General features: G+C 40.4%; 1 protein-coding gene across 3 annotated transcripts in view; it reads left to right on the top strand.

Moving 5' to 3' along the window:
- LOC110537143 (unconventional myosin-Vb) overlaps positions 1-21,369 on the top strand; it is a 75,998-nt gene that overhangs the window by 697 nt on the left and 53,932 nt on the right. For 2 of the 3 annotated variants that reach the window (XM_036937131.2, XM_036937133.2), the window contains exon 2: positions 20,785-20,895. In XM_036937131.2, coding sequence (XP_036793026.2) covers positions 20,785-20,895 — 111 coding nt within the window. Of the gene's footprint in view, positions 1-196; positions 690-20,784; positions 20,896-21,369 lie in introns of those variants that run through there. The other variant, XM_036937132.2, reaches the window with a different exon arrangement.

The following is a 21,369-nucleotide window of genomic DNA, read 5'->3' as shown; positions in this document are numbered from 1 at the left end:
TACCCCTCTCCAACTAACTAACTATAGGCACATCATGTTTATTAAGATTTTGTGGAGGAAAAAAGGTTACATTTAATTAAGATTCATTATTAGGAACAACCCCCCCGGTTATCCCCCTGCTGTGTCCCGGTTATCCCCCCACTGGTCTTTCTAATTTATAGTGTCGAATACATTGTAGTGCGTTGATGAGCCAGATGGGGTCTCGTGCGGACTCTGAACGTGCATGCGGCTCTGTAAATTGCCAGTCAACATGACTGAGTCCATGGGTATAACGGCGATTAACTAAAGGCAAGCTATTATTAAACTATTTATAATTTATGTATTTGCACTTGTAGCCTACATTGGGCTGGGTAGCATATCCTTATCAAGTCGTAAATCTTTGGCGTTTTTCATTTTTGAGGAATATGACGGTGATCAAGCAAAACTGAGTTGTTCGACAACTCATCCAAGGGAAGACACCTGCGGTCACCAGGAAAGGGGTCAGAAGTGGCAAACACATTTAGCTCAACTCTGGAATTCGGGAATATGACAATTCTAATTATATGAAAAAACTTTGAGATTATCAACAATGATGAGATATTATCGTTTATAAATAGTGCGGTGCTTCTCCATGCTCCCGTAGTTTCGGTGATATTGTTGGAGAGTGCTCTTGTTGTTGGACCATGTCCGTAAACGAGTTATATTCAAAGGTGAGTGATTTGTACAGTCATTGGCTCTCTATACATTTGTTATCCTATTGCTATAGCTACAGTTTGATTTATTGTTACATCATTGATACATAATTGTAACATTTTGGGCCATCATATCTATAGTGACAATATGATTGAATTGTAGAATTCGCCATTGTAGCGAATTCCCCGCTGCGATATCATGTATTTCAATGCAGGTAAAATGACAAGTGTTAAATAAGAAATCGAGCCTCGAGCGCAGTCCCAGTGAGTATTTCCTCGGATGTGTCATTACAGCTTGATTGACAGGTGTACGAGCAAGTTTCGTTCTGGTATCGGGCTGTAGTCATTAATCAAACAGATTTACACCTAAAACGAGCGTTTCTATTGGACAAATGCAGATCGGTCTCTCCCTGTTTCGTTCTGCTTGCTCCCGTTTAAGAAACGTTTAGCAACAGAATTGGCGTAATGAATACGCCCCTGTTGTACTGGCTTATCTTCTAGCCCTGTGGACTACTGTATGACCTAGTTGTGTCCTATAAGAGTAAAATAAATATTTTTTAATACTGACAAGTCTTTTGCTAGAATAACTACATTTGATTATTTTATGAAAGGAAAAATGAGCAAGCTAAACCATTCATAATCTGTGATTTGATCTCTCAGGCAACAGTGAGTCTTGAACATTGGGATAATTGCAATTTTTGCTGAAGTTGCTTTGTGAAGAAATTGGGTTGTGGTAATCATGAATTATGTGGATATTCTATTTCTGGAGGTAGTATACTGTATGCAGTAACACATTAGACAACCCCCGCAGTTGAATGAACATGCAACAATTACTTGAGCTGACACCAATACACAAATGTGGTCCTTTCAGATTCCCACTTTTCACTCCTAGTACTTACCCATTTCATGCATCTTTGGCTATCCTTGATTTTCATTGAGATTGAATTAAGCATCTCCTGTTGATATACTCAAAAGCATAGAACCTTTAGGACAAATGCTGACTGAAAACTGCTGATACCCTTTGTGGAATTTGTGATGTTTACAGTACAGACAATAGATATGCTACCGGCATACTATTTGACTTTGATTGATGTGTTTAAAATAAGTATTATGAATATTATGCCTAAGCAAAGAAATTGTATTTGGTTACCATTGTTATTATAATTCCTTGTGGTGTAGGCCTCTGCATTGATTAACCTAGGATATTTGTGTGCAGCATCACCGGAATTACTTGTTTCAGGAAGAAACCTATTTAAATTGTTGAAAAAGAGATGTCTTTGAAGTTATTGGATTGAGAAGAACAGAATCAGGTTACATACATTATTTGTCACTAATCCTCTAGTCTACATGACTCAAAATCCAGTTCCACATTCCACTGCAGAAATTACAAAAATAGCTTTTGTTTTCTTTAGAACTCTTTAGAAACTTTTTACTTGTTGAGGAAATGGCTTTTTCAGTTACGTCTATTGTCTAAACATGCAGGTTACACCTATTCCTCAATATTGTTCTACTTATGTAGTAGTTACTTCCAATGTTCCCTCTCTGGGACACTGGAAGTAGTTAACACTATCTACGTTTCCCTTTACTGTGGGAATTGTGATCGAATCAATGCAATATTAGCCACTTTCAATGCAACATACCAAAACAAAACGATCTATGCAAGATATTTTCTTATAGGCAGAGCGCATTGGAGAAAGATTCTATAGCATTGACAGGCACGACTCAGGCCCATACTCTACACAGACCAGTGCACCATAACCAGTCAGAGCTGCTGTGTCCCTATCTGTAAATAGACCATTGCCATATGGATCTGTGCCATTCACTTTGAACTGGACTGTGTTACAGCAGGCGTGGTCATGAGTAGATGCGCTTGTTTTGAGATGAGTGAGAGCTGCATGTAGCCACGTGCACATTTGTTCATAATCTTTGCTATTAAGTGAGTTATTAGCTGAGTTAAAGCAAATTTCTAGTTAGCAATGGGGGAGTGGTTGCTTCCTACAAGAGCACAAAATGTGTGCGTCTAGCCATCTTTGAAAAACAAGTCAGGTAAAGAGCTTTTTTTATTTCTTAAAGGGACAGTGTTGTATTTGGAGACGGGCTTGAATAAACTAAGTAGCCAATAAATAGGCAGAGGGTAGCGTAATTTGTCTGATTCTCTGTAATAATGGTATGGGAAGAATAATGAATTTTATTTTGTAAAGTGGTTTCTTGCATCAAACAACAACATTTTCAGTCACAACCTTGTCTGAAGGACAAGTGTACAGGTGAATGTCAATCCCTACTGTACATGTTTTTGTGTTTTTTTTTTAATCTCATGGATTGTAGGCCTACATTGAACACCTCACATTGGCAGCTACTGTAGGCTAAATGATAGAACAGCTATTTCCATGTTAAAAATGTTATGGGATGCATTTTCTCCATTGTTTTGTATGGTAAGCCACTCTGATAGACCTACATTCTGATCAAATAACCACAGTAGTACTTGGACACTGTGTTATAACTAACTTCAAGCATAACAGCCTCCGTGTTCAAAGTAAATGCGCACCATGTGCATGAGAAGGATGAAATCATACCTTGAATGCAGAACTCAGTGTGTCAGAGTGAGTAATGAGCTGTCGCCCACTCTTAGCTATGATGTGGGTGTGCCCCAAGGGTCAATACTGTGGCCCCTCCTGTTCAGCCTGTACAGTAATGATCTGCCTTCTGTCTGTACTGGGTCTGAAGTTGAAATGTATGCAGATTATACAGTGATATATGTGCATGCAAAGAGCAAACAACAAGCTGCACAAGAACTCACTACTGTAATGGTCCAGGTTACAAAGTGGCTCAGTGACTCTTGTTTGCATTTCAATGTGAAAAAAACTGTCTGCATGTTCTTCACAAAGAGGGCAACAGATGCTACTGAGCCAGATGTCTATGTATCAGGGGAGAAGCTCCAGGTGGTATCTGATTTTAAGTACCTTGGCATCATACTTGATTCCAACCCCTCTTTTAAAAAGCAGGTGAAAAAGGTAATTCAAATAACCAAATTCAACCTAGCTCATTTCCGATTTTGTTTGACTACAGAGGTAGCAAAACTGTACTTCAAATCTATGATACTCCCCCACTTAACATACTGCTTGACTAGTTGGGCCCAAGCTTGCTGTACAACATTAAATCCCATTCAGTCTGTCTACAAACAGGCTCTCAAAGTGCTTGATTGGAAGCCCAGTAGCCATCATCACTGTTACATCCTCAGAAAGCATGAGCTCCTGAGTTGGGAAAATCTTGTGCAATACACCGACGCATGTCTTGTATTCAAGATCCTAAATGGCCTGGCTCCCCCTCCACTCAGTATTTAAAAAAAAACAGAAAACCCAAACATATGGCAGCAGATCCACAAGGTCTGCCATGAGAGGTTCCCTTAAGGAAAAGCACCTTTAGTAAATCCGCTTTCTCTGTGAGAGCTTCCCATGTCTGGAATACACTGCCATCAGAAACACATAACTGAACCACCTATCACACTTTCACAAAAAACATGAAGACATGGTTAAAGGTCAATCAGATTTGTGAACATAATCCCTAGCTGTGTATTGCCGCTTTCCATGTTGTCTGTTGTCTGTAGCTTGTTAGGTGTGGAAACACTGTTGCTTTTTTGGATTTTGTCTTGTTGCTTTTTGTGTTATGTTGCTCTGTCTGTATGCTATGTCTTGCTTGTCCTATGTTGCTCTGCTTGTGCACTTTGTTGTCCTTAAGCCATTTTGCCACAACTTTGGAAGTATGCTTGGGGTTATTGTCCATTTGGAAGACCCATTTGCAACCAAGCTTTAACTTCCTGACTGATGTCTTGAGATGTTGCATCAATGTATCCACATAATTTTCCTGCATCATGAAGCCATCTATTTTGAGAAGTGTACCAGTCCCTTCTGCAGCAAAGCACCCCCACAACATGATGCTGCCATCCCCGTGCTTCACGGTTGAGATGGTGTTCTTCGGCTTGCAAGCCTCCCCATTTTTCCTCCAAACATAACGATCGTCATTATGGCCAAACAGTTCTATTTTTCTTTCATCAAACCAGAGGACATTTCTCAAAAAGGACAATCTTTGTCCCCATGTGCAGTTGCAAACCGTAGTCTGGCTTTTTTTATGGCGGTTTTGGAGCAGTGGCTTCCTCCGTGCTGAGCGGCCTTTCAGGTTATGTTGATAAATGACTTGTTTTACTGTGGATATAGATACTTTTGTACCTGTTTCCTCCAGCATCTTCACAAGATCCTTTTTTGTTGTTCTGGGATTGATTTGCACTGGGATTGATTTGCACATCTCTAGGAGACAGAACGCGTCTCCTTCCTGAGTGGTATGACAGCTTAGTGGTCCCATGGTGTTCATACTTGCGTACTATTGTTTGTACAGATAAACGTGGTACCTTCAGGCATTTGGAAATTGCTCCCAATGATGAACCAGACTTGTGGAGGTCTACAATTTTTTTTTCCTGAGGTCTTGGCTGATTTCTTCTGATTTTCCCATGATGTCAAGCAAAGAGGCACTGAGTTTGAAGGTAGGCCTTGAAATACATCCACAGGTACACCTCCAATTGACTCAAATTATGTCAATTAGCCTATAAGAAGCTTCTAAAGCCATGACATAATTTTCTGGAATTTTCCAAGCTGTTTAAAGGCACAGTCAACTTAGTGTATGTAAACTTCTGACCCACTGAAATTGTGATACAGTGAATTATAAGATGAATATTCTGTCTGTTAACAATTGTTGGAAAAATTACTTGTCATGCACAAAGTAGATGTCCTAACCGACTTGCCAAAACTATAGTTTGTTAACAAGGAATTTGTGGAGTGGTTGAAAAACAAGTTATAATGACTCCAACCTAAGTGTATGTAAACTTCCGACTTCAACTGTAGATCATTTACTTACATTCAGTAATCTTGTTCTGATTTGTCATCCTGAGGGTCTCAGAGATAACATGTAGCATAGTTGTGTTTGATAAAATGCATTTTTATATTCAAATGTAGGAACTGGGTTCTACAGTTTGAACCCCTGCTGTCTTTTTGTCATTTAGCAGATGCTTTTATCCAGAGTTGCTTACAGTTGCAAGATGTCGAAAGCTATGAGATAATGCTGTAATGCTGCTCCATACATTATTTATTAGACATGCCAGCAGTACTTTCCTGTCATAATTGGTAATAGGGTGGCTGTCAATGAGCCACTTGCTTCCAGAGCCAACTTAGAGACTTGTATATTCTAAAGGCTCTTTCATACTCCCACACATTTCATTGTAGACACCAGAAGACAGTGTTTTGGTCCGATGTGTATCGTAGCTGAAGGGAAGTTAACCATAAATGTACAGTGAGCCACATTAAAAAAGCAGTGGAGAATTTTGCCATGAAGCAGACACTTAAATAATAATTAGTTGGGTACTTACATTTTTCCTATTTCACACATGAACAAATTGGAAATGTGTTTTTTGCATATCCCACTCCCCCTGAGAGGGAGGAGGCAAGATCAGATGGGACCATTCTAGCCAATGAAAGGGCAGATACACGTGTGAACAGGCACGCCTCTGATATAAGTGGCCATTCCATTTTTTCGTTGACCATATTCAACACTCTCATTGACCTCCATACAAAAACTCCTTATTTTTTAAATAAGGATAAACGCCACCTGCTGGAGAAAACAGATTTTGGGCCCTCTCAGGTACTAGTCATTGTGCTGACACACATCATAGCAGGGCGGGATATTAGCAGCACTGGAACAGGGTTTTCATCTTACCTGTGTGTGTTTACTTCACCAGTTATAAAGTGTATTTTAATGAACCCGAGAGTAGTCTGTTCAGGTTAACCTTCTCTCTCTACTCACGTCTGATTTTCATTACCAGTTCTCTCATTTACTACCCTCAGAGTCCAACTTATCCCATAGATAAGATGATTTTCACCAACTGTACTGTTACAAAACACATTCAGAATTCACAGAAAAGGCATAATGAAAAAATATTGTTTTAGCAATGAAAGTTTGAGTCCAAATGTTTGTCGACAGCCCAAAGGTTAGCCTAGCTGATTTTTTAAAATTAAATCATAAGTGACATGTTTGTAATAATATGATGGCAAAATATCCAGTGTTATATTCGCTGGTGTGTTGGGGGGTAAACACACAAACGGCAATTACGCACTATTTTTATTTTGAGCAAGTGTTTACCCACCTTTTGCAGAAAAATGCATTGAAAGTATAGGTAGTGTTACTTTACTCACCGCGAATAGCAATGAGCGTTTACCAACATATTTATTTTACCACTAGTAGGGTTATAGTAGTGTTATAACCTCTCAATCTCATGAGTTTAATCAGTGTTACTGTCAGTGTTGCTGTTGAAGTCCAGGTTGGTTGACTGACATGGATACCGGTAGTATCAAAAAGGCAAATCCATTTTAAAACACTCATTGTTAGACGTTACACAAAAAATATTACTTCATCAGGGTCACAAGGGAAACCGGTAGTGCAACTTTTTCTCACTGTTATTCTCTGCTTCTCCTCCCCCCTATTTCCCTCCCTTCACCCACCTATACAGGTGGAGCCTACTTCCAGAAACGTACCACCTAACTGGCTGTTGTTTTAAAAGGTTGTTTTATGTCTCTCTTTAGATTATCAGTATTGATTGTAGAGGGCTGCCTGAATTGATGTGATAACAATAAATAGAACAATACGTTTGTAACATTAATGTGCACCAGTTTAAAATGATAATTTCAACTACTACTATTTTGATTGTTGAAGCCATCAATTGTCCCATTAACAATCACCCATATTAGCAAATGTATTTAATTTCAAACTTCACATTTCTCTAGTATAGGCTTCTTATTGTTCTGAACGTTATCAGCAAAATGCCTGCGATAAGTGATCGGTAGGGTCAGTGTTTTCCGGTTTATCATCCCGGCTCTACTACTATTACATCCAGTATATTATTGAATATTCTCACTGTTATGAATCAGATGTCTGACGTTCAGCTCTGATCTATGGCTGTGTGTTAGTTTTTCTGTCTCTTCTGTTCTGCATATTTAGCACAGCATAAGGTACCATCCTGACGACAATTCTGTCAGTCCATGGTCATGCGAGGGCGTAAACACACTCACATTAGAATAATGAAGTTAAAAGACGGATCATCCATGTTTCCTTGTAGAGATCATAAACATCCTTGTGTATCTCTTCTGTGTTTTCGGACACCTACAAAGCAAGCAGGACCAACTCTTGCTTGATTGTATCGACCCAGTGCAGCAGCCGATGGTAATAAAAAAAAGCAATTTCATTAAGTCTGCTGGAAGTGTGATGAAGTGATCAGAAGGAGAAGGAGAGAAAGAGGCAGGAAGAGAGTAGGGCTCAGCTAATTAGTAGTCAAAGCCATTACTAAGTGAATGGATGCAGGGTTATAATCTTATTCTATCCTATCCTCATTGAGCCTGTGTTTTGTACTCAACAATAAGCAATGGCATCACTCTTTCATGACCATGGGCTACATTGTCAGTTTGCTAAATACCAGTATTGCAATATTTTGTTCCATGGCAAAAATAAAAAAACGAAGCAGACCTCACCCTTTGGTTCTTTTAAAAGCTGCTGTATGTAAAATATTGTGTGCTATAGCTTGGAAAATAAATACATTTGATTCTAGATGACAACATAATTATGTCTGTTTGCGACATTAGGGCTGTTTTCCTAAATAACTCATCTGCTTTGTGTTTTGTTTCTTTGCCACGATACTAACGAGTATTATAATACTGCTATCGTCCCGGCCCAACAATCACTCCAGGTAATGCTTTGACTACCCTCTCTGTTCCTCATGTCATGACAAGATGAGCTTTTAGCTATTGTGTCTCTACCAGGAAGAATCATGGTGGTACTATGTCCTTGTTTTGTTGATGTCTCCTATTATTTAGGCTGATGTCTGAGTGCAGAATCCCTTCTTTTTGCTGAGCTAACTGCTTCTTTGTGATTGAATTCTGATGAACTGTAGTAATGTGGTCTGTGATGCAAAACATACTGCAAGTCATGGGAGTTTCATTACCATATATGGTCCTATTTTTTAATATTTTTTTTTTAACTTAACTAGGCAAGTCAGTTTAGAACAAATTCTTATTTACAATGATGGCCGACCCCGGCCAAACTCGGACGACCCTAGGCCAGTTGTATGTATTTTATAAAAATTGGGAACGATATTTCTAGGATAAACTTCTTTCCGCCCAATATGCAGTTGGGTTTCTTTTTGTTTCACAGTGGAAAAGGAAGAACTGGAAGAGAGGAGTGTAGAGGTACACATACTCAGCTGAGTGTAATTTAAAAACGTGTCATTCAGAGACATGCTTGGGGCTCATTACGATCAGTCTTCACTAAAGTTTCACCACAGTAGCGTCTGACATGGCAGAACAGACCAAATTTAAACAACTGCCTCCAAAATGAAATTCTCCCCAAATATGGTCACATTCATTGACAGCATACAATTTAGAGAAGACCTATAGGCCCATATCTGTAATGTATTCTATCTGAACACCACCGCAATATCCTATCAACAAGGGTTAGTTGGCCATCAACTGTTGTTGATTGTGATTCTGATGACTTCTGTGTGAACCACATCTAAGGGCAGAGAGGATAGATTGGCTTGGTTTAGGAGGGTGATGTATATGTTGAGACTAGAGGTCGACCGATTAATCGGAATGGCCGATTAATTAGGGCCGATTTCAAGTTTTCATAACAATCGGAAATCAATATTTTTGGGCGCCGATTTCCAATTATTAAAATATATATATTTTTTTGTTTTTTATACCTTTTATTTAACTAGGCAAGTCAGTTAAGAACACATTTTTCTTTTCAATGACTGCCTAGGAACTGTGGGTTAACTGCCTTGTTCAGGGGCAGAACGACAGATTTTCACCTTGTCAGCTCAGGGATTCCAATCTTGCAACCGCACAGTTAACTAGTCCAACGCTCTAACCTTTGCACTCCACGAGTAGCCTGCCTGTTACGCGAACGCAGTAGAAGCCAAGGTAAATTGCTAGCTAGCATTAAACTTATCTTATAAAAAACAATCAATCATAATCACTAGCTATAACTACTAATCCAGTTTAGCAGGCAATATTAACCAGGTGAAATTGTGTCATTTCTCTTGAGTTCATTGCACACAGAGTCAGGGTATATGCAACAGTTTGGGCTGCCTGGCTCATTGCGAACTAATTTGCCAGAATTTTACTTAATTATGACATACATTGAAGGTTGTGCAATGTAACAAGAATATTTAGACTTAGGGATGCCACCCGTTAGATAAAATACCGAACAGTTACGAATTTCACTGAAATAATAAACGTTTTGTTTTCGAAATGATAGTTTCCGGATTCGATCATATTAATGACCAAAGGCTCGTATTTCTGTGTGTTATTATGTTATAATTAAGTCTGATTTGATAGAGCAGTCTGACTGAGCAGCAGCAGGCCCGTAATCAATCATTCAAACAGCACTTTCGTGCGTTTTGCCAGCAGCTCTTCGCAAGCACATCACTGTTTATGACTTCAAGCCTATCAGCCTAATGGCTGGTGTAACCAATGTGAAATGGCTAGCTAGTTAGCTGGGTGTGCGCTAATACTGTTTCAAACGTCACTCGCTTTTAGATTTGGAGTAGTTATTCCCCTTGCTTTGCAAGGGCCACGGCTTTTGTGGAGCGATGGGTAACAATCCTTCGAGTGTGGCTGTTGTCGATGTGTTCCTGGTTTTAGCCCAGGTAGGGGCGAGGAGGGGGACGGAAGCTATACTGTTACACTGGCAAAACTATAGTGCCTATAAGAACATCCAATAGTCAAAGGTATATGAAATACAAATGGTATAGAGAGAAATAGTCCTATAAATACTATATTAACTACAACCTAAAACCTCTTACCTTGGAATATTGAAGTCTCATGTTAAAAGGAACCACCAACTTTCATGTGTTCTGAGCAAGGAACTTAAGCGTTTTTACATGGCACATATCACTTTCTTCTCCAACACTTTGTTTTTGCATTATTTAAACCAAATTGAACATGTTTCATTATTTATTTGAGGCTAAACTGATTTTATTTATATTTTATTTTAAGTTAAAATAAGTGTTAATTCAGTATTGTTGTAATTGTCATTATTACAACAACAAACAAAAAAATTGGCCGATTTAATCGGTAGCGGGTTTTTGGTCCTCCATTAATCGGTAGCGGGTTTTTTGGTCCTCCATTAATCGGTAGCGGGTTTTTTGGTCCTCCATTAATCGGTAGCGGGTTTTTTGGTCCTCCATTAATCGGTAGCGGGTTTTTGGTCCTCCATTAATCGGTAGCGGGTTTTTTGGTCCTCCATTAATCGGTAGCGGGTTTTTGGTCCTCCATTAATCGGTAGCGGGTTTTTTGGTCCTCCATTAATCGGTAGCGGGTTTTTTGGTCCTCCATTAATCGGTAGCGGGTTTTTGGTCCTCCATTAATCGGTAGCGGGTTTTTTGGTCCTCCATTAATCGTTAGCGGGTTTTTTGGTCCTCCATTAATCGGTAGCGGGTTTTTTGGTCCTCCATTAATCGGTATCGGCGTTGAAAAATCATAATCGGTCGACCTCTAGTTGAGACAGAGGAAAGGAGTGGCGTAATGGGTCTATGGGAGGTCACTTCAGGGTAAATTATGCTCGTGCATTCAGGTTTGATGTTGGTTTCTCAGGTGAAGAATTGCTTGGCAAAGTGTGTGGGTAGGCTATTGTATGTATACTGGTGTGTTTTTAGGGGGTGGGTGGGACAGGGTGTGGCATCAGAACAGAAGTCTTAAGCAAAAAGACATCTTCAAATCTGTCACAAAGCCACTGCAACTTTCCATCCATCTAGGTTCCGCATTCATTTAGCACGGTCTCCTTGTCCTCACTTCAAATGGCGATGGCCCGACATTAGATTGCACCCACGGCACTAATTATACAGTTCTTCATTTTGCATTTCAACTCGTTTTTTGAAGAGTTTGAAATCTGGAGAATGGTTAATCATGTCCATGTTTAACCAGAACCACAGATTCTAACTAATCCCAGTTTAATCAGTGTGGAAATGGATCTGATGTAGGCCGTCTTTTGTTCACATTGGCAGAGGAACTTGGCTTTCCCCCTGCTGTGTTTGGGCTATCAGTGTTGGTCCATAATTAAAGATGGTTTGATCAGGAACTAGCAAGGACAACTTGCAATGCCTCAGCACACCATCTGAGAAACATGATTTGGAGAGAACCAACTGCAGAGAGAACACCTGCCATTCAGTGTCCTCACTGCTCTAGCATCAAAATAGATTTTTCGCCAAGTGAGCTCCCCTTAGGCTTTTATATAAGTCAGGGAAGAAATGATTACTTGCATAAATATGTTCTAAAATCCCCAATGTTCAATATTTCCCTAAATGCCTTAGCTTATGAAACAAACTCATAATTCAAATTTGAGTGTCAGCTCATAACTCATAATTTTTCTTAGCTCTAGGCTAAGCACCAGGCTTCTTAATAAAGGCATACACTACAGCACTAGTGTGGCAGTTAGCCTAGTGGTTAGAGCGTTGGGCCAGTAACCGAAAGGTTGCTAGATTGAATCCCTGAGCTGACAAGGTAAAAATCTGTTCCTAGGCCGTCATTGTAAATAAGAATTTGTTCTTAACTGACTTGCCTAGTCAAATTAAAATAAAAAAAGTACTACTACAGTACTCAGTAAGCATATCATAAGTACTGTATGTTTTGGTTGCTTTGTTTTGTTGTTTTTTCTAAGCCATTCCGTGGGTCGTGGGACATGTAGAGGTCCATTGTGATGCTAATTGAATGAGACGGGAGCAGTCAGGGGGCCAGTCCCCCCCCCTCAAAATAAAAAAAATTACTTATCAGGAGGTGTATCAGCCAAATCAAATCACATCTAATTGTATTAGTCACATGCGCCGAATACAACAGGTAGACCTTACAGTGAAATGCTTACTTATGAGACCCTAACCAACAATGCAGTTAAAAAAAATATGGATAAGAAATTAAAGATCAGGCTGTTGATTGTGGCCTGTGGAATGTTGTCCCACTCCTCTTCAATGGCTGTGCGAAGTTGCTGAATATTGTCAGGAACTGGAACACTCCGTCGATCCAGAGCATCCCAAACGCAATGGGTGACATGTCTGGTGAGTATGCAGGCCATGGAAGAACTGGGACATTTTCAGCTTCCGGCAATTGTTCCCCATCCTTGCATCGTGGGGCCATGCATTATCATGCTGAAACATGAGGTGATGTCGGAAAATGAATGGCACGACAATGGGCCTCAGGATCTCGTTATGGTATCTCTGTGCTATCGATAAAATGCATTTGTGTTCGTTGTCTGTAGCTTGTGCCTGCCCATACCATAACCCCACCACCACCATCAGGCACTCTGTTCACAACTTTGATATCAGCAAACCGCTCGCCCACACAACGCCATATACGCTGTCTGCCATCTGCCCGGTGCAGTTGAAACCGGGATTCGTATGCAAAGAGCACACTTCTCCAGCGTGCCAGTGGTCATCGAAGGTAAGCATTGTCCTCAATGAAGTCGGTTACGACACTGAACTGCAGTCAGGTCAAGACCCTGGTGAGGATGACGAGCACTCAGATGACCTTCCCCAACATGGTTTCTGCAAAACAACAGTTTGTGCAAAAGATTTTTGGTTGTGGAAATCCACAGTTTCATCAGCTGTTCAGGTCGTCGGATGTGGAGGTCCTAGGATGGCTTGGTTACATGTGGTCTGCGGTGATGAGGCCGGCTGGACGTAGTGCCAAAATCTCAAAAACAACGTTGGTATAGAAATGAACATTGTAATTATCTGGCTCTGGTAGCCATTCCTGCAGTCAGCAAGCCAATTGCATGCTCCCTCAAACTGAGACATCTGTGGCCTTGTGTTGTATGACAGAACTGCACTATTTAAGAGTGGTTAATTATTGTCCCCCAGCACAAGGTGCACCTGTGTAATGATCATACTGTTTAATCAATTTCTTGATATGCCACACCTGTCAGGTGGATGAATTATCCTGGCAAAAGATAAATGCTCAATGACAGGGATATAAACACATTTGTGCACAACATTTGAGGAGAATCAGCTTTTTGTGCATGTGGAATATTTAGGGATCTTTTATTTCAGCTGATGTTGCATTTATATTTTTGTTCAGTATATTTCAAATTTCTTAAAATGTCCAGGCCTGCAAGAAGAAATTATAGACTCAAATGGGCACAGGGAGGAGTTGACTTAGGATGACCCTGTTGCACCCTTAAACTATTTCTCAGTCCGATGTTCCATCTATGACATTTGAGAGGCAATTGTGAATATTGTCACAATTAGACTGTGGAATTGTTGTTTCTCTTCCTATCTAACTAAGGCATGCTGTGATAATTGTGAACATTCATTCTCACTGTGGTACAGTATGTGCTTGTAATTCTCTGAAAGGATTTTGGCTACTTGATTAATGATGTTTGTCCAAACTTACAATAAGCATTTGGAAATAAAGTGTTGTGATGGACTGTTTGGTAAGATAGACTAATGGTCCAGTTTGATGCAAAAGCTGCATGCATACTGTTGTTGCCTCTGTGGAAGATGATTTATGCCATGTTACAGGGCTTTCATCTTGTTTGTTGTTATTCTCTAAATGCTTTCGACCTGAAGAAAATCACAAATCAAAAAGCGGAGCGAAGGAAGGAAAATGCCGGAATGCCAGTACCAGAAATGGAATGTAACGAACGAGTGAGAGAAAGAGGAGGAGTAGAGGGTAAAGGGAGTTTTACAGTACAAATCAAGTTAGTCTCAATCAATGCAGCTGATTTACTTCAGCACCAGTGAGCTCTACTTATAAAGGTAGCTACTGCTGTTATTCCTAAGCATTACTGTTGCTTACACTGCTACAACAGGGGCTGCTGTCATGGCTGGCACAATTATTGTATTATGGATGAAAACCATCATAAAAATAAAATAGCCATCTTAACAGTTTTTGGGGGGGTGGAATGGACAGCTGACTGAAGACAGGACAGCAGCAGTGTCACGTCATCTGGTTTGATGGCAAACAGTTGTGGCGCTGCAGCAGCCCAGTTAGTCTCTCTCAGCAGTGTAAACATGACAGTCACATACAGTATGGTGTCCGCCCCTAGAATGTTGCCCAGTCTGGGTAAAGGCAAAGAACACTTAGAGAGACTCACTGGGCTGCTGCAGAGCTACAACTATTTGCCATCAAACCAGATTACATGACTCTGGTCTGACACTGCTGCTGTGTGATTGGCCCGAGCAGCCAGGGGCCGAGGAAGGTGAAAAGGGCCACCAGCAAGTTTGAGGTTTTGATCATTTTTATTATGCGTTTCCGTAATTTCATGCAGACAGCTGACTAATGGATTGGTAGTGGTGGAAGGATGTACCGATAAAGGCAGAGTAGATTAGGTGATGGGTGATTATACTGTACATTCACAGTCAAATTAATTTATTCAGGAAGGGAGGTGATTTCAGAAATGTATTTTACAGTAAGGGTCAGTGTTCCCACAATTACTGTAAGATCAAACCATGATGACACAGCAGGCATCTAGGCAGTTACCTGATAAATCAAATCTCCCCTCTAAAGTAATTATGTTCCCAAGAGGCTGTGAAGACTGAAATGGATGGACCCAGCATTGGTTTTGTGGAGTCAGAGTTGTGTCCTTGAACTCTGTTAGTCTGTGTCCTCCTGTAGGCCTCATGTCCTGCCGTAGGCCTCATGGCAAGTTTCTTGACTCAAAGCAAAAGACAATTTACAGAGTTCTATATATGACATAGCTCCCAAACCTTCCATTGTGGCTCGTCATTCACCAACCTATCTTAAACGCAACTGACTTTGAGGTTTGAACAGTAAATTGTTAAAAGTTTATCCCCCCAGTATAGACTAACCATTGATCAAATAGTAACGTTAGTAGGTTGGGTTGTGCTTAGGAAAATGTGACATTTAGAAGTCATCAGTGATGCAGTAGTAGTCTCTTTAGAGTCCAAACAGACTGGTTGCATCCCATAATGTGCCAATGTGGTCTGGGATTTCAGAGAATAATACAGTAGTTGAAGGAAGCCACTGAGGCAGAGCGTTTAAAGACTCTTGTTAGGATCAAAGTGAAATGACCTGAAATACCTTGTGGTCTTTGAAAGGGTCTGTAACCTGGAGCTCCGGGCCTGATGATGACTCTCCTCCGGGCAGATCCATCCTCTAGTCTACACCATCCTTAACTGGACTTAGAGAGGCTCTGAACTCTGAATCACGTCCTCATTGTGTCAGTCTGAATCTCACACACGCTCCTGGTGATGAGCTGAGTGGAGCATTCGGCTGTCTCAACCCAAACCCACAGAGGCAGAGCCAGGAATAACTGCAGCAACCGCTGTTGACTGTATGTCTGCTCTGTTTTATAATCACATGGTCCAAACGTTCAGGTCTTCATCGAATCTGTAGGATAGTCAAATTGCCAGTTCAGTGGCACTTTGTCAAAATCCAGAGAGGGACTGAGCCTTTTCGTTCATCCTTTCACTTAGCATCATCGTGCTATTTATAAATTCTTCTATTTAGTCTATTTTGTAGGCCACTGTAGTCACTCAAGACTATGTAGTGGTGGATTCTTGCATTTCAGTGACAGACAAGTGTGATTTGGATTAGGAGGTTCATATGCACAGTAATGCTGAAGTAAGTTATTTGCATCAATGAGTGACTGAGATGGGGTGCTTCAGTTCCGCTTTGTAATTATTTGTCAGTTTTAGATATTGTTTATATCTAATTTCATGGAAAATGATCTTACTTCCAATAGATGGGGTTTTGGAAAGAGGCTTTCAGACAACAAAGGCCTACTAAGGACGAGCACTTAGTGAAAGTTTGCCATGGGATTTGAAATATGGGACTATATCTCTAGGTACTTTGTTCTTTTTCAAAGAAATAACTTAATGGCGATCTAGCTTTTAATTCAACAGTATCAGAACAGGACTTATGCAGTAGCCTAAAGTCCTGCTCTGATACGTCATTCAATTGAGCTAATAAGTAACACTGACATTTGAAACCCAACCTTAGGGAATGGCACTGCACAGTTACCCTTTCCAAATCCTTTCTTTGCTTGATGTGCAATTAGTGTAATAGCCTCTCATATGAAGAAACAGTGTATGAAAAGAGTAGGCTTGTAAGAATTCCTCTTGCAGTATATGCCTACAGTGGTGCCCAAAATCTCCTCAATCATTCTGCCAATAATGATTCAATGGACAAGTGTCAGGGTGTCACAAATGCTTACAAACATCTTGCATTTACTAAACATCTCCCCCTTCCTCCCTCCCTATCTCTCCCATCCTTCTTGTGCTCTTCTACCCTAGCTCCATCCCTCTTATGTTTCCTCTATTGACTCCTCCCCTGGAGATGTTATGTGACTGAGGAAATATTTTCTCACAAATTAACATTTGTTGGAGCAGACTGGGACTGTAGTATTGTCATTTAAATGCCAAATTTGTGTATCTTCCGGTGTTTAGTTGCACATCAGCATGGGTCTTAGTTTCTTAGCAGTGAGCCAGTTTGTTTCCTTCTCTGATGTGTCCACCTGGGGCCTGAGGCTGGCACTGGGATGTAAATAATGTACTGTATGAGTTCTGTTGTTCTGTCATAGTCTGTGTGGAGGAACATTTCACAGATTGTTGCAGCTCTGCTGGATACTCTTTCCAAGGACTCTGTTCTTGAAAAGAAGAACTCTGAGGAAAGGAGATGTATCGTAAGCTTGCAATCAGGAGACAAAAGAAAGCACCTTTGTGAAATGTCATCAATCTCTATAAAGTCAAGGTGTGTGAATCATTTTTATGTCCCAATACACAGCTAAATGGACTGTTGGTGAGTGAGTGCTGTCCCTATTGGTTGCCGTCTTTATTGGGCTACCATCTATGTAGCCTAATAGCTTAGTAATAAATACGGTATTGATCAAGTCAAATAAGCTAAAATATTTCCTACTACTGGAAGCTGCAAAATAGTTATCCCAGTAGAATAAGATCTTCCCTAGGGTTGTGTGAGAAAGTTTCAGACTTTCAGACAAACCTTCACGTGTGCCTAGAGTCGAAGCCCATGTGACCCTTGCTGAAATGTGGGTAATATTACTGATGGCACAGTTGATTGCAGCACAACACAAGGTTATTTTATATCGCTACATCTCCCCCCCAGTTATCTGCCCGCCCACTGCCTCCTTATTAAAGTGGATTAAAAAGCACTGCTGTCAGCTCGCCTGCCGTGATATGCTGTGACTCTGTGTTGCCTGGGGGAAAGACAGCCAGCGCTCAAAGTTGAATCTCTCAGCCTCCCAGTCAGAGCATGGCTAACATCAGTAGGTGTCTAATCTATAATGCATTCCTACAGGGGAGTTGGCCCACCACTTGGTTAGGGGGTGTGACGCCTATGCTTACTGCTGTTTAAACATGAATGGGCCCTCTGTGACTGAGTCTAAATGCCAGGTTTAACCTCCTGGGGAGAGTGTCCTCTGCCAACTCACTGTTGATATCAGGCTGAGATTCTAGTGTGAAGAGCACAGACTCATGATGACACCAATCTGAGATAGCCGGGCCCTCCTGTAACAGTAAACACAGACAACTTGTTAAGAAGTTTCCTATGAAGTTGTGAAGGTCGTACAAAAATACTTTGTTCTCCATTTTGAGACACACGGAGCTCAGCTGTTGAAAATCCACTTGACTTACACACAGAGGACATTGCAGAGTACAGGGCTGATAACACTGTATAAACTGCATCCCCCTGACTGCTTTTATTCAGTCTGCTGATGATATGTGAACCATAGCCTACACATTATTCCATCCTCTCACCTTTTCAAATGTGGCCCAATGGAGGGAAGATGGTGAGTCAGAGCATTCATTAACATTTCGGATTTAGTTATTTTTCCCACCCTTCCCCCCTCCGTGGTGTTTTCTCTGGGGTGATATAAAGGAGATGATGCAGTTATGCACTGGAGGGATGTTGCTGATTAGCCTAAATCCTGTGCCGAGTCAGCTGCTTTATGACTCACAGCCCTCTGCCCTTCTGTACCCTCAGCACCTCATGCTTTGTTTTGGCACTCTTCATCTGCTAGCAGCAAATTGACATGAATCAACCTGCGATCTGGTGTACTTATGTATGTACACATCGATCTTTCTTGGTGGTCAGTCACCCACAGTGAACCCTATGTAGTTTAGCTGTCTGAGGTTGGCCTACTCTACTGTACTATGTTTCAATGGTCTGTAGTTTTAGCCTGGCCTGTCTCGTAGATTTCAGAGAAAATATAGCCATGTTTTTGATGAGCTAATACATCTCAACAGTAAGTTTCCTTTTCTCTTTTGTCTGTTATTTCCCCCACATTCAATGCACTGATACAAAGTAATAGGGAGTAAGGCTGCTTCATATCTGAGGAATGGGAAGTCAGGAGGACTGTTTGGATAATTTGTTGAGCAGACCACGGCTTTTATTTTTGCCATCAAGGACACAGAAAAATAAACGGTTTTTCTTTTGTTCTGTGGTGCAGTCATTTGCATCTCCAGAATAGGCCTAAACGTCAGTGAAGTGACACGTATGTGCTGAGAAGTGCAATAGTAAACCAAAAATATTGTTCTGATCTTGAATTAAATTGATAATGCCTCATTTCATGCGATTTTTCCAATTTTCTGAAACTAATAGTTGTATTTTCAGAATGCAATTAGTGGTAGCCTAATGATGTGTATAATTAATCACATGCAGGAACTCCCCGAATTGGGGGCCACAATTGCACCCTTCTCTAGAAAGCTAGCTAATTTAGAAACATGGGATTGTCTTTTTCTTTCCTTTTTAACATTACAAGTAACAATGGAAATCGACAGCTGTCTCCATCTGTTTCTTTCTTGTAAGTATTTCCCATCCTAGAGTCTGAGACGTTGTGGTAATCTATGGTATAGAAGAAGAATGTATGACCATTTAGCATAGACACTTTACATTGCCCCTAGTTATCATAAATCATGACTTCTATAGTTTAGCCAGATAGCTAGCTAAGCATAGCTAGATAGTTGTTGTGTTATCCAGCTAACAATAATAGTGATTGTGTTGACACAGCTAGCTCGTTAACATCCTGGGTATGTCTCACTTAATACCCTTGGGGTATGGATACCCTGAGAACAAGGTTCATGGAATATAAGACCATCCACCCCAGCTAACGTTACTGTAGTTAGATAGCTAGCGAGTAACGAGCATAGCATATTTTCCAGCTTTAGGTAGCTAGCTAGTCAACGTGAGGAAACTAGCTACTTAGCGTGCTAGCTAATACCAAAAAAACGAAACAGATTGCATGGCAAGTCTTTTCTGTAGATGGTAACTAGCTAGCCTAGTTGGAACACCCAACAAAAATGCCAACTAGCTGGCTAGAGTTAGCTTGCCAACGCTATCTAACTACCTATGCAAATCGTCCAGCAGAATTCATGTATCCAATAAAGAAAAACATATTGCATGTGAAACATACTTTCTCTCTCGTGTGTTGATGTTTTTGACCTACAACACTGTTTCTTTCGCGGCAATCTTTCATGTCTGGATTTTGCACACTGACTTTGACCCTGTTCTTTGCACACATGATGTCAGAGTGGTAGCCTAATAGTGTGTATAATTCATCACATGGAGTAATTACTCCCACCATCCTGATAATAGGTAGAAAAATAAAAGCTTTATCTACAACATCAGGCCAAACTTCTCTCATAGTAATTCCATAAAGTTAACACTAAAACACTAAAATAATCTTGAAGTAAATTTGGATGTGATCCTAAGTTATGTAATGAAAAAGGTAGGCCTAAATAAGAGTTAAGAAATGATCTGTCAGCATTTTCACCTCAATATAGACCTATCTGGGATATCTCAAGGCTGGTTGTGTCACAAACGCAACCTCAACATTGCCACTGTGCCACATCAACCTATTGGCACTGCATTTCTTAATTTAAGCATTTGTTGAAACAATTACTACTTTTTTCTATTGACAATAAGTTACACAACATCGTCTATGAACTTGGGCAAATGGGGGAGGAATGTTATCTAACTGTGCAAACAATAATCAGAGTAATTGATGAGTTGAAAAAGTTAAATTAATTATATTTGTATGTGTTCTTGTTTTCCAGTACACTCGGGTGTGGATCCCAGACCCAGAGGATGTGTGGAGAGCTGCAGAGATCATCAAAGATTACACGGAGGGAGAGCCCATCCTGTACCTCAAACTTGAAGATGAAACGGTAATATACTACCCACTGGATCAGGCCACAGTTATTAAATCCATATCCTTTTTTGGATAATATAGCCTTTGCCTCAAGACTCAATATGCTTTGGTCTATTTTGCTGTGCTGTTGTACATTTTGCGTTTTACATCATGCTGTATTAAAGCAGTTAATGTGTGTGTGTGTGTGTGTGCCCAGACACATTCATAAACTTAAGTGCCATAAATCATTAATTGTGTTTTTTAAGGGAAAACTGCAAACTTTGAGAGTAAAATATACAGCTATTAAATTACAGTGCACTGTGTCAAGAGTAATTTGAATACGTAAGCATATGATGAGATTTTCATATCACCTCATGTAGCAGCAGTATATTCCCCTACATACATACTCATGATCACAATTCCTATTTAATACTCCTCGCAGGGTGGGATTATCAGGTATGATTCATACACACCTAGATGCCGTCACCCTTTAACATAAAAACATGATTAT

This window comes from Oncorhynchus mykiss, chromosome 12, assembly GCF_057628025.1.
Source record: "Oncorhynchus mykiss isolate SJ-2025 chromosome 12, ASM5762802v1, whole genome shotgun sequence".
Lineage (NCBI taxonomy): Eukaryota > Metazoa > Chordata > Actinopteri > Salmoniformes > Salmonidae > Oncorhynchus > Oncorhynchus mykiss.
This window is presented reverse-complemented; position numbering and strand designations above follow the sequence as displayed.